The sequence below is a fragment of the Bidens hawaiensis genome, unplaced genomic scaffold (assembly GCF_021521415.1).
Source record: "Bidens hawaiensis isolate Kalapana, Puna unplaced genomic scaffold, B.hawaiensis_p1.1 tig00047624_1, whole genome shotgun sequence".
Lineage (NCBI taxonomy): Eukaryota > Viridiplantae > Streptophyta > Magnoliopsida > Asterales > Asteraceae > Bidens > Bidens hawaiensis.
The window spans coordinates 15,340-28,383 of NW_027498525.1; the positions used below are offsets into that span (position 1 = coordinate 15,340).

Genomic DNA, 13,044 nt, shown 5'->3' on the forward strand with positions numbered 1-13,044 from the left:
GACAAGATCTGACCAAAGCAGCCCATGAACCAATCACAGGGTGACAGCTCACCGACAACAGTACGAGGAGCATGCTCTAGTACTGTTTGTCACTATTAGCCGCTGCCTACTCACCAACCCTTGTCGTGGCACGCACATAGCCTGCAGTTGGTGGAAAGGGAACAGTACACAGCCGGCCTTGTCACTATCAGCCGTTGCCTACCCACCAACCAGCATGGCACGTGCGTAGCCCATAGTTGGTAGAACAGGAATATTATACAGCTGGCTGTACCTGCTTGGAAACCTACCTTCGGCTATAAATACTCCAACACCTTGGAACGGTAGGATCATCTTGTATTTTACCTTCACTAGCTATTTCTCTCAATATACACTTATATTCAGAGCAATCTAGTCTGATTCTCACGCCGGAGGGTGGTCACAAGGAGGAACCCCCCCTTCTCAGTGACGAGCTCACGGTGTCTGTTTTGCAGGTCATCTGAAGAACATCCTTCTTTGCCGGACCTAACCCTCGTGGGAAACATTACTTAACCCCCAGATTATCCATAATCTACTCGGGGTCACTTAGTGTTTCTTCAGTAGGCATAGAGTTTATTAAAGTATGTTATAAACTAATTAAAATTATAGACCTTCATTACTTAAAATGCTTCATTTATTTCACGAAAAACGGTACAAACCTTAAGGGTTATCTTACCAACTGTTGCTTTGATACCACAACTCTTTTAATATTATTTTAAGAACGAAAACAACAAAAAATTATCGGTGTTGTTCGTGTTGATTGATTAGTTAGGTCCAACATTATCACTAATTAGAAATTATACCTCTAAGTACCAGTAATTGGATATATCGGTATATCATGGATGCAACGGAATACTCACTTTTACGTATTCAAATATTTGACTTGTTTATTAAGTACTAATGAAATTAATCATCGAATTTCATTCCAAATCATCAGTTACTAATTCATAAGGTATTGACATAATGAATTAACTACACTATCATAAACGGGTTAATAGTTGTGAAATCATATTGCTGTTACAAAATAGGTTTCAATTGGGTAGCGGCGCAGCTTGTTGCCCGCTTGCCTTCTGTTTCGATGTAATCCAATAAACAATTAATAATAAAATAATAAAATTGGGAAATAAAATAATAATAAAATAATAAAATTGGGAAATAAAATACTTACTAAATTACGTAACATCATATTATTATTATTTACGTTGGAAGTCTTATTCGTCTCTTTATGTTTAATGGAGAGGTAATCATGCATTTACTCTCTTACAGTTACGCTAAATATTTAATTATCAATTTTCCTAAAACTGAAATTTCGTTAAACCCCATTAATTAACCATTGGCATTAGTATTCTCATAGTATATATATTAGTTTAACTATCAACATTTTAGAATAAGCCCTACAACACCTTTTCTTGAATTGATTATTCTGACTTGGTTTCTTTAAAAAAATAGATAGAAATATAAGCTGCGATTAAGTAAGAAAACACGCACCAAATACACAACAATATACAACGATGAAGTCTGGTTCCTGTAGTGACATCTCTACGATCATTTCTATTCTTCTTTTGTTTTCCTTGCTATTTTCGCCAGTTTTCTCCTCGAAGGACTTTCGAGAAGAAAATAGAACTTCCATAGAAGGCACCAAGTTGAATATGAAGTCTATTAATGCTCGTCTTAGAAAGATCAACAAGCCTTTTGTTAAGCCTTTTGTTAAATTAATTAAGGTAACTCTTATACTCTATTTGGTGCTTTGATGGTTTATTCTTGTTCTTACTACTATTTCTATTTGTATAATTTATAATATATATTTTTTTGTAGTCCCGATGGCGATATAATAGATTGCGTGTTATTTCATCTTCACCCATCTTTTGATATTCCTGAATTAAGAGGAAAAATGCCATTGGTATGTTTACGTTATATATACACATGAATATTGGTTTCGAGGGGTTTTAGCTTTATACAATATTTTAATTTCTTTACTTGTTTGAAAATAAAATTATATTAAATAGACTCCACCAGAGTTACCGAAAGGGCATGATAATGCGGGAAATAGCCAAGAACTCAACCAATTATGGAATTCGAATGGTGAATCATGCCCAAATGGAACCATACCAATTAGAAGAACAACTGCTAGTGACATTATTTCGATTTCTAATTTTGGAAAGAAATATGGTAGAAAAGACATCCCATCTGCACCAGCCCATGAGGTATACACTTTTTATTTATCTTTTCATTATACTAAAGCAATTATTGTGTTGTCGATTATTAAAAGGGCAATATAACAAACCTGAACATTACACATATATTTATTTGTGTTGCAAATGTGTTTTAATCATGTTTAAATGGGTTATACATGTCATACAACGGTTGAGGCATGTCGAAAAGAGGTTGGTGGATGAAGTTTATAAATTATATATAACTCAACTTGAATACGACTCGTTTATTAATGGGCAACTCAAAATATGATAATTTTAGATTGCTCGATGAAACTTATGACTGTAATTTATGTTGCAGCATGCATTTGGGTATGCAAATAATGGAAAATTTTATGGAGCAAAGGCGGTTTTAAATATATGGAAACCCAATGTTATTGGAGATGATTTTAGCCTTTCACAAATATGGGTTTTAGGTGATGTTCCAAATCGTCCTGTCAACTCTGTTGAGGTTGGTTGGCAGGTAACTCTCTCATCTATTTATATGTTTACAAGTTTGAGTCTCGTATATTACAAAAGTAATAATTCATAAAAATATAACATTTAATAGAGCATGAATACGCGGTAACAAATAATGGGAGTGTTATTGTTTATATTTTATTATATTCTTTGTTATGACAGGCTTACCCAAGTCATAATCATGATAATCTTCCAAGATTATTTACTTACTGGACTGTAAGTTATATGTTTATTAATTATCACTTTATATTCATATTTATTTGTCCTATGTTTTTGGTTGTTTCAAAAAATTAACCATTTTGTTTTTGAACAAATTATTTGGTATTCTATTATTACTTATGTTAAAAAAAATTATTTATTTATTTATTTTTATTTATTGAACGAAACATTTCATTAGTTATGACATATTTGGTATTATTTTTCAAATATATTGCTACTTATGGTTTAATCTACAGCCTAATGGGTACCGGTCCGGTTGCTACAATTTGGATTGTCCAGGATTTGTCCACACCAGTCAAAGGATATCTCTAGGTGCTGCTATAAATCCAGTATCAACATACAATGGTCAACAATACGATGTTGCTTTTATGATATGGAAGGTAAATTTTTTAATAAAATAAATACATAATTTTGTAACCAGATTATGTTAATGAAAAAAACATAGTTGTAGTTTATGTTTTAATGCTGAGCGTTGCAGGACCCAAAAACCTTAAACTGGTGGTTGAAGGTGGGAAATGAACTAGTTGGATATTGGCCGGCAACTTTATTCACAGATCTTCGAGATCATGCAACGACGATTGAATATGGTGGAGAAGTGTTTTCCCCAAACTTGGGTAGGCACACATCAACTCAAATGGGCAGTGGCCACTTCCCGTATGAAGGTTTCAAAAGTGCCGCGTATGCTAGGAACTTGGAAGTGACTGACTTCTTGAACCAGTTAGTTGATGTTCCTAATTTGCAAACATCAGCCGATAAACCCAATTGTTATGATGTTCAAAGTGGGTTTAATAGTGTCTGGCGTAATTATATATTTTTTGGAGGATCTGGATATAATCCAAAGTGTCCTTAAGAATATATGTAGATGTTGAGCATCCATCATTCCTTTCTTACAAATAAATAAAATATATTTCTCCTCTAATTTATTGGTTAGTTGCTTAGCTTCTTTTTTATTGTTTGATCAAAGTTTTTGATGGCAAGAGTTATATTAAAATTAATAAATGTAACATATTTTTAATTCCATGATGAAATATTATCTTTTAGCTTATACAAACTAGAAAATATTAGTAGTTATGTATCCGACATTTAGAATGCATAATATGAAAAGTAGATGTGCAATTAACTAAAATAAAATGTATTAGGCATTGATAACTAAAATAATAACTAACACATACTGCCTGGGGTTTGCTCGACACCATGAATTTTCCTTTGTTTTTGCTATATTTATAATAAACCCCTGAAGGACTAGTATCGTTTTGCCCTGACCTTGTGAAATTTTGTTATAACTAATTAGTTTGTATTTATTTAAGTTTAGAATTTGTTATTATTACAAAGTAAATAAAAAATGTAGCAAACTTAATCTAGTAAGTTACAAAAATGTTACACTATATATATCTCATCTAATTAACAAGTCCGGCCTGTTTAATTCTTTAAGCTTGTGGCTGTTGGTCCATTATCAGCCATTAGCATATTACCACACACGTAAATGAGGTTTAGCTCAACAAAAATTAAAGGGAGTGTGAATATTTGGGTTGTAGGCCGCAAAATCTCAAATTCGAATCCAATTCTAATCAAGTTTTTATCACATGGGGCCCTCAGGTGGCACACTTTTTCTGGAAGTGGAGACGGTGGGCTTGGACTACCTAACATTGTCCGTGACCACGTTCATATAGGGTCGCTTTTTGCTATTGGGTTACCTCGGGCAGCCAGAGTTTTATTCTTTGGTCGTTCAAAGAAAAGTATATTATCACACACAAATCCATTAGTACTTAATTATCGAATAACATTAAAGTTGAGGCAACGAATAATGGGACACTGAGGGGTTTCCTTCGATAACCGCAATAGAGAGTATCAATTTGAAGTTCCAACCCATTGCTCTAGGGGTTGATAAATCTGTGGATCAATGTCCCTCAGGTTCTATTCCATTGTACGTTTGACACTTTGAGTTTTTGGATTTGCATTATTCCTTTTCTGTTTTTTCCTTAAATGTTCTTGAATACTGCCATCTATCGTTTGGTCAAATCGCTCCCCTTGGTTTCAGCAAGGTTTTACATTTTGAAGCACTTTGTCGGTCCCTAGGTCATGATCCGTCGACTTTGATCATGTTTCACCATTTCTTTGGATTAGCCAAGAATGGTAATCGGTTCACTTTTGAGAAATCCCCAGTTGGACCTTCGTTGGTATTTTCAAATGTTAGCACTATTTGTGTTTGGAAAGATCGTTTCTTTTGGGTTTCCGACTCTATCATTCTGTTCAAAATGGTTTTTCGAAAGCTTGATGATGTTTTAAATAAGAAGGAACCTTTCGTAGATAAGTTAGACCAAACGTTGTTAATGACCTTTCATTCCGATTGTGACACCTTGTTTTCTCGTAACAACAGAAAACTTAAATGGTTTACCACCACCTCAACAAATTTTTGGTCCTTTTATCTCAGAATCAAGTGCAACTTTGATAACAAATAAGTTCAGATCTTAAAAATACCAATAGAAATGGTACTCTAGATCCGAAATTGTGAAATAAGATGAAAACGAGTGAAACCAAACAAACTTAATCAACAAACATAACTTCAATTGATGATTAGCCGATAATTATACAATAATGATCCTGCAACTCTATTCTATTACAACTAGAGAAAACGGTTCTAACATCGTGCCTGATGAGGGTGGATTAGTATAGTTAACTTTATCATGTTCTATCAAGGTTTTAAATTTATAAGAAATGATTTTTACGTTAGACTAAACACACAATAAAGCAAGTGGACCTATCATGTAGTAGTATAGCTTATGTAAGAACCAAGTATCAAACCCAAAGGACAAGACTTTACTCAATTTTTAGTTACCAATTAGTCACTTTAATTTTCTTTTTAAGATGAGGTTTGAGTGAAAAGAGCAAAGTAAATAGCTAAAATGTAAATGACATAAAAGTAAATAATAGTAATTGTTGTAGATAGAGAATATATGGTCGATACGATATCGCTTTAGGAATCAAATTAGCTTGGTTCAAGTTAATGCTAAGTTATTGGTTTGTTGGTGTGTGAGCCCTCTGTTTCCCGAGTCCACGTCTAGTAGTCCGGTACACCAAAGTTTGAGCTACCAAATTAAAAATTTGTTATAATGTTTCTGGCTCCCGAGCTTTGGTAGGGGTTGCGACATGCCCCTATGCTATCTCCGAATTAATCATAGACAAGCTTAGATCTACGACCGCGAACATGTAGAAGTTGTATCATTGATATGAGGAGGTGGCCTTCCTGGGTCGGGCGTGACCCACTCATGGAGTCATTGGGGCATTTTCTTTTCTTGTTAAGGTGATTGACCTTTATTACTTGTGTGGAAATATATATAGTAAAGTAATGGAAATGGTATAACGGCGTACGGTGCTTGAAAAGAAGTTAATTGGTTTTTGACTATTCAATTTAAAGGCAGTAGAATGAGTTATCTAACGCAAATTAGATGCAAGCATTTAGAGCTAAAAAAAATTGGTCATTTTGGGGCCATTTTGCTTCCTGAATTTAGTTTGTTTTCGAAGCTTCAACATGTCTTATTATTATTATTATTATTATTATTATTATTATTATTATTACTAGCTTTAGAACCCGTGTGATGCACGGAAAGCTTAAAAGAAATAAAATTAAATTATAGAAATTAGAAAAACCTATATTTTATCAAATTAAATAGTTTTATAAGTTCAAATTATATTTTCTAATGAAATATTCATACGATTATGTGATGTATTTTCACACAATTTCTTCATAATCACTAAAAAGATGGACCTAGTGATTTTATAAGCTGTAAATCATATTTTTTTAATGGAATAGAGAATTTTAAAAAAGACGATAAGATATTTCATTATAAATGATATAAAAAGAGAACATATATAAAATTAACATCATTAAAACACGATTTTGTATTACATATTTGAAAAATATGGATGAGAACTCTATGGATCCATGAAAGTTGAATGAATACGTGAATATAAAATTGTTATTAATTCATAATTTGTTCTTGTTTTTATTTTCTTAGACCTATAAATATCGTTCATTAGTTTTTACCGCATTCATGATTCATCTTCCACACTGAAAATTGTTTATAAATTGATTTAATAAAAAAAGATAGATATGATTTCACTTAAAGATAAATATTTTTATTATATTGAAATAAATGCTCGTATATTTTTAATCTCTATAATTTAGGTAATTAGTTATTTGATTAAATGATGGATTAATATGTTTTGATTACACTGACAGAAATAAGTTTTAATTAAAAACAGAAAAACGGTTTTAATAGGAAATTTTGGTTATGTGTCTAAATTATTTTACTTTATTAGAATAAGTTGATTATTATTATTTTACAAAAGAAAAAAAATGAAGGAAGCTTGGTAGGGAGCATCATGTTAGAATAACAATAAACTAGTGTTTTGCCTGGCGCGTTGCGCCGGGGCAGGTCCGTAAAACCCAAACGATGGTAAGTCGTGTGAATTCGATTGATTTCGGTTACGTGCGCTATTATATTGGAACTAATACAAAAACCAAACCAAAAAAATTATAAAAATTGAGGTGGACCAATGGGTGGCGTCGGTTGGTAAAACTCGACCGTTGTCGATCCCCGACATTGATGCAGTGAGTCTATTCAAATTCGGTCGTTTCCGTCATGTGTGTTATGGTACCGGAAACAACAAAAAAAATCAGCATTCGGTCGGTTTTCATACGTTCTTTAAGGTATTGGAACTAAAACAAAACGTGGCGAGTCTACGCGAATTCGGTCGGTTTTCATTACGCTCGTTACGATACCGAAACTAAATAACCAAAAAAATAAATAAATTTGGCACTCGATCGATTTTCGTTACGTTCATTATAAGCTTGAACTAAAACAAAACAAAAAAAACACCTTACACCAATAAGGTGCTGCCAAGTAACCTAATATATAATAATTAAAAAAGTTTCAAAAATCAATAGTCATAATGTTGCATCTAAATTAAAACCAAGTAATAGATCATAAGACTTAGTTAATATGTTTTGAAATTAGTGATTTTATCTGTTAGTGCTTGTGTCAACAATGGATTCTCAGCCCAAGGGTCGGCCCAATTATTCAGCCACTCTAAAACCCAAACACCCTAAAACGACCAAGTTGCTGTGGACCTGTTGCAGCGAAATGTGAATCATTTTTAATTAACAACGCACAATTGAGGAAGGGTGCATCATCTCAAGATGACGGTCATTTACCTTTTAATATGTCTATACTTATATATTATGAGAAAAGGTAAATTAAGACAGAGTTTTACACATTTTAATAGATAATGTACATATATAAAAAAGAGTAAATTTGTCTTTTAAACACAATTGAACAAATTTACAGGTTTATCCCATTTTTTTTAATCATATTATATTTTTTATATCAATTTCAAACCAACAACTCCCTACGACTTTTAAAAGACTATAACTTTTTCATACGTTAGTGTTTTTGTACTAAAATTGTACCATAAAAACGAGATTTTTATACTCTTTAATTTGAGTATAATATTATTATAGCTTTTTTAATTTAAAAAAAATTGATATGTTACCTAAGGGTGTTCAATGCCAATTTTGACATTTTTAAGTTAAACATATGAGCTCAACTATTAGTAAAGAATTTTTTATTATAGAAAATTAAAACTGAGCAATTGAAAATTGAAATTAAACCATTACTAACGGTTTGGTTTTGGTTTGGTTTCTCAGTTTAAGCTTCAACAATAAATTTAGTTTAAGATAAATGATAACGCACATATGTGTAAATTATGTAAATCGAGATTAAATAAAAATATCCATATGTGTATAGTTTGGGTCTTTTCTAATGAAACCTAGATGAAAAAAAAAATTTTGGTTTTTTTACTTTCTTAAAATTTTATTTTTTTTCATTTTGTAATTTTTTTTAATTTTTAAAAGGTTTTTTTTGTGGCATAAAATGATTCTTAAAGATCTCAATTTCAAAAAGTTCTTTTAGGATTCTCACCCTAAATATATGTGTGTGTGTGTGCGCGCTTGTGTGTGTGTATATATAACAAAACATATCTAATACTAAACAATCAAAAAGATTAAAGTGCATTAAATATTTACAGTATGGTCTAGTTTCATATGGACAATTTTCGTTATAAAATGCAAACTAAACCATTCACTACATTTTGAAAATTTTGGAATTGACCAATCGACTGAAAGTGAATGATAAAAACCAACTGTGAAACCAAAATACGATCATGGTTTCAAGATTTTAAACCAAACCATAAACACCCATAATTATTATGTGAATACCAAGACATGTTTTAAAATACCCGTCGGCATCGCGCGAGCACCCGCCTAGTTAAATTATAAGCAGCAGCAAACGTGGGTAAACAATAACCACAAAATCATGAATAGTGAAGTTTTGTAAGTAAACTAACACTTGGCTTTTAATATATATATATAAATATGATCATTTTGAGTTTGTTTTGAGGGCTAATTTTTAATTTTATTAGACTGATATGTTTTTATTTTATAACAACTCGTGTAATATACTTGTTCTCCTGGTCTGTTCTAGCCTAGTGACTACTGACGAATAGTCGTAGCAAGAGAAAATAAATAAATAATTAAAAATTGGAAGGAGGATAAGCCACGACAAGAGAGTTCATTATACTCATTTCTAGTACACACGTGGCAAATTATTCCACCACAACACTCTCCGGCCCACCTTCCTTTTTCCCTTTTAAATGCAACGATCACAACACCACTTCACTGTCCAAATTTTGTTTGTTACCTTACATGCAATCTTTACAAACTTCGTTACAATATAGGTTTTAATCATGGGAAGAGCTCCATGCTGTGAGAAAATCGGGTTGCGAAGAGGTCGGTGGACCGCCGAAGAAGACGCGATACTGTCGAACTACATTCATGTCCATGGTGAAGGTTCTTGGAGATCATTGCCAAAAAATGCAGGTAATATTTGAATTAGTATTTCTTATGGCTTCTATATAAGTTTTAACATTAATTAATTAAGTAGTTGATATGTCGAACGTATATAGGTTTGCTGAGGTGCGGGAAAAGTTGCAGGTTGAGATGGATAAACTACTTAAGATCTGATTTAAAGAGAGGAAATATATCTGGTGAGGAAGAAGATCTCATTATTAAGTTGCATGCCACCCTTGGTAACAGGTTTTTCTCATTTTCTTGAAAGTTCATTTTACATAATTAAATGTTGTAAATGTTTACATCATGTTACAATATATGAGATATAAGTATGTTAAAGACATAGGTGGTTTATAGAAGTATTTAGTTGCAAATATAGGCGGTTTATAAAAGTATTTAGGAGTAGGTTAGTTGACGTTGAAAATATAGTCTTTTTGTCTTTTAGTATTAACGAGATAAAATGTGTTGTTATGTCTTTTTCTTTTTGTTGTAGGTGGTCGTTAATAGCCGGACATTTGGCCGGAAGAACAGACAACGAAATAAAAAACTACTGGAACTCTCATTTGAGTCGCAAAATCGAGCCTTCCTCCCCTAAAGTTCCCACCAAACGCCGCAACTCCGCCACGAAGAGCAAGAAACCTCGTAGAAAAACCTCTACAGTACCATTGCCTGAGAAACAAAATAACATGATTAATGGTCCTTCGGTTGGTGGAGGTGGAGAAAGCATGCATGATTCTTCTACTTCTGGCGGGGAGATTAAAGATATCAAATTTGATGATTGCTTATATGATGAAAGTCTGCTAATGGATCCGATTACTGGGGTGTTGCCTTTATCTAATGATCAGGAAGATGCGATTAATAATCATTTGAATTCTTCAAGCTCATCAACCAATGATAGTAGCCAAGTGAACCAGGTTGACTGGGGCTGGGAATGGGATTTTGACGGTGGTGATAGCATGGAAGGGTTAGGGTTAGGATTAGTGTTGGGGGGTGAGGAAGAAGATGATATCATGTCATGGCCATGGGAGAGTGAAGAAGAACAAGTAGGGGTGGATGTACAGAAGCAAGATGCAATGATTGCATGGCTTCTCTCTTAATTTCTTTTTTCTTTTTCTTTTTTTCATTTTGTTTTGTTTTTGGTATTCATATTTGTGAGGTTAAATTTGTTCACTATACATTCATTGTCCCATTGATTATCAATTTATCAAAAATTTGATTTATAAGTAACTAATATATTATTTTGTTGTTTGATAATGAATTGTATCAGCTGATTATATTATTTGGTTATATTATTCCAAACCTGTTTCCATCATATATGAAATTAATATATTATTTCAAACCGGATCCAACAACGAACGGCTTTGTTCTTGATAATCGTGTAAGACGGATGCGGTAAATCAAATGACCGAACAAGTAATATAAAGAAAATTTAATGATGAACGATCTCATTATCGGTAAAAAGATTTATAATAAACGAACGAACCGACCCCACCCAGTGAACTCTCCTTGGGTGGGTGATTTACACCTAAAAAAACACACACACAATAAACACATAAGGTCCTATTTATATATAACACTGTATTCTAGAAGCCTTATCCCCATTGAAGCTCAACGAGTGTACCGAAACTCTCGTTTCATGTCCGGAATTCTCAACCACATTAATTATTAATTTGACCGTAAATATATAATGGGTTTCGTACTTTAATATCACAAGTCACATCTTTGACCTTACACACGGTTTTATAATCCGGATATATTAGGCATCTAATCTAACTGTACTTTTAATAGCCGGAATGAATATCGAGTTATATTATACATTTAGTGTTGAAAATATAGTGAAAGTGAAGTTTTTAGTTATGGAAAATAAGATCTTATACTGGCTATGAACATAAATAATTATACGTAATTATCATTATATATATTCTTGGTTTGTGTTATCCTTATGAGAACTTTGCTTTGCAAAGCAAAAGCATATCCAATACGAAGCTAAAATAAATAATTAAAATTAATTTTCAAAGTCGTGTTTGAAATAAAAAAGATGTGAAAATAGGCAAGAACAACACGAGGAAGGTAGAGACTTAAAGTGGTATACAAGTATGACGACTTCCTTTCATGCATATTGTTTACAACTTTACATAGATAAAATCATAAAAAAAAATAAGCGGGGAGTCAAAAGGATGGTGAGCCCCCTCGTATGGGCACACGACGAGGAAGTGAGGTGTCTGCTCACCGCACTTGGAATTGAAAGGTTTCGGTTTCAATCAGAAACATTAAATCGAGTGTACTACGTTAAAGATGTTTAAGATAGTTTATTTATTGCTTAATTCATATTGATGACTTGAGTTGTTTTGATCTATTTGCTACATTACACTCAACAATTATCTCAAACATACAAAACATTTATAGGCTATCAAGAGCTTAATCATGCTTGTGTGGTATCATGTGCTCGAGTCTTTCCTAGTAGTACACTCTACTTCTTAGGAAACAATCGTGTTTTTAAAATGAAGACACACAATATGTTATAAACAACTATTGTTGATATCAATTCTTGTCATTGCAAATGTAAAACACAAGTTAATCATTTACTTTACTTCGGATCATCATCTGCTGCCAATGATGTAGATACTGGACTTCAGGGCTAGTTGCGGTTAGGTTAAAGAAAAGGACATGCATTAGATGGTTGTATTGTGTATTTAAAAAGAAGTAAGAAAGATGAATAGTGTTTTTTTAGAACCACATAATTGCTTAATATATATACATATATATGTATGTATATGTATGTATGTATATGAAATGAGTATAATTACAGAACTCTTAAATTATTTAAGAACTTAAATAAACTCTTAATAACTAACGTTTTTTATAAAAAGTTTTGTATGTTAATGTTATTTGAGTGTAGTTTTATGTTTATATTAATTTTAAAAAAATTGAATGGCAAAGAAAATTAATTTATAAATGGTTTCGTTATTTAGTCGTACACAAATATAAAACTCCTAAAGAGCAGTGCATGACTACGTGTCTCATTTCATTTCCTTTCTGTTAAAAGGACAACCGACAACGTATGTATCTTTTATGGCACTTTCATCATTTTCCATGGGATTCACATAAAGATCTAAAACAAGACAAACAATTGCGGGTTGCTCTTTAAAAAACAGGAAAAAATAGACAAAAGTATACAGTTCTAAAACCTCGATCACTGAGGGCATTATTATTGTATCAAGAGTGTAAATCTTT

At 32.3% G+C, this 13,044-nt stretch overlaps 2 protein-coding genes across 2 annotated transcripts; both read left to right on the top strand.

Annotated features, from left to right (window-relative positions):
* Positions 1 to 1,247: 1,247 nt before the first annotated feature.
* LOC143597141 (protein neprosin-like) lies at positions 1,248 to 3,753 on the top strand. The gene is made up of 7 exons (XM_077075728.1): positions 1,248 to 1,255; positions 1,831 to 1,915; positions 2,022 to 2,219; positions 2,527 to 2,688; positions 2,847 to 2,900; positions 3,140 to 3,283; positions 3,382 to 3,753. Exons 1-7 carry the CDS (start codon positions 1,248 to 1,250, stop codon positions 3,751 to 3,753), a joined length of 1,023 nt encoding a protein of 340 aa, XP_076931843.1.
* A 5,923-nt stretch (positions 3,754 to 9,676) lies between these two features.
* On the top strand, positions 9,677 to 10,907 carry LOC143597148 (uncharacterized). Its single transcript, XM_077075735.1, has 3 exons — positions 9,677 to 9,840; positions 9,927 to 10,056; positions 10,304 to 10,907. Exons 1-3 carry the CDS (start codon positions 9,708 to 9,710, stop codon positions 10,905 to 10,907), a joined length of 867 nt encoding a protein of 288 aa, XP_076931850.1. The 5' UTR covers positions 9,677 to 9,707.
* Positions 10,908 to 13,044: the final 2,137 nt, after the last annotated feature.

Coding starts and splice junctions, on each gene's coding strand:
- LOC143597141 (XM_077075728.1), top strand. Junction 1,916..2,021: donor TAAGAGGAAAAATGCCATTG/GTATGTTTACGT, acceptor TATATTAAATAG/ACTCCACCAGAGTTACCGAA. Junction 2,901..3,139: donor GATTATTTACTTACTGGACT/GTAAGTTATATG, acceptor TTTAATCTACAG/CCTAATGGGTACCGGTCCGG.
- LOC143597148 (XM_077075735.1), top strand. CDS start 9,708: ATGGGAAGAGCTCCATGCTGTGAGAAAATCGGGTTGCGAAGAGGTCGG. Junction 9,841..9,926: donor ATCATTGCCAAAAAATGCAG/GTAATATTTGAA, acceptor GAACGTATATAG/GTTTGCTGAGGTGCGGGAAA. Junction 10,057..10,303: donor CATGCCACCCTTGGTAACAG/GTTTTTCTCATT, acceptor TTTTTGTTGTAG/GTGGTCGTTAATAGCCGGAC.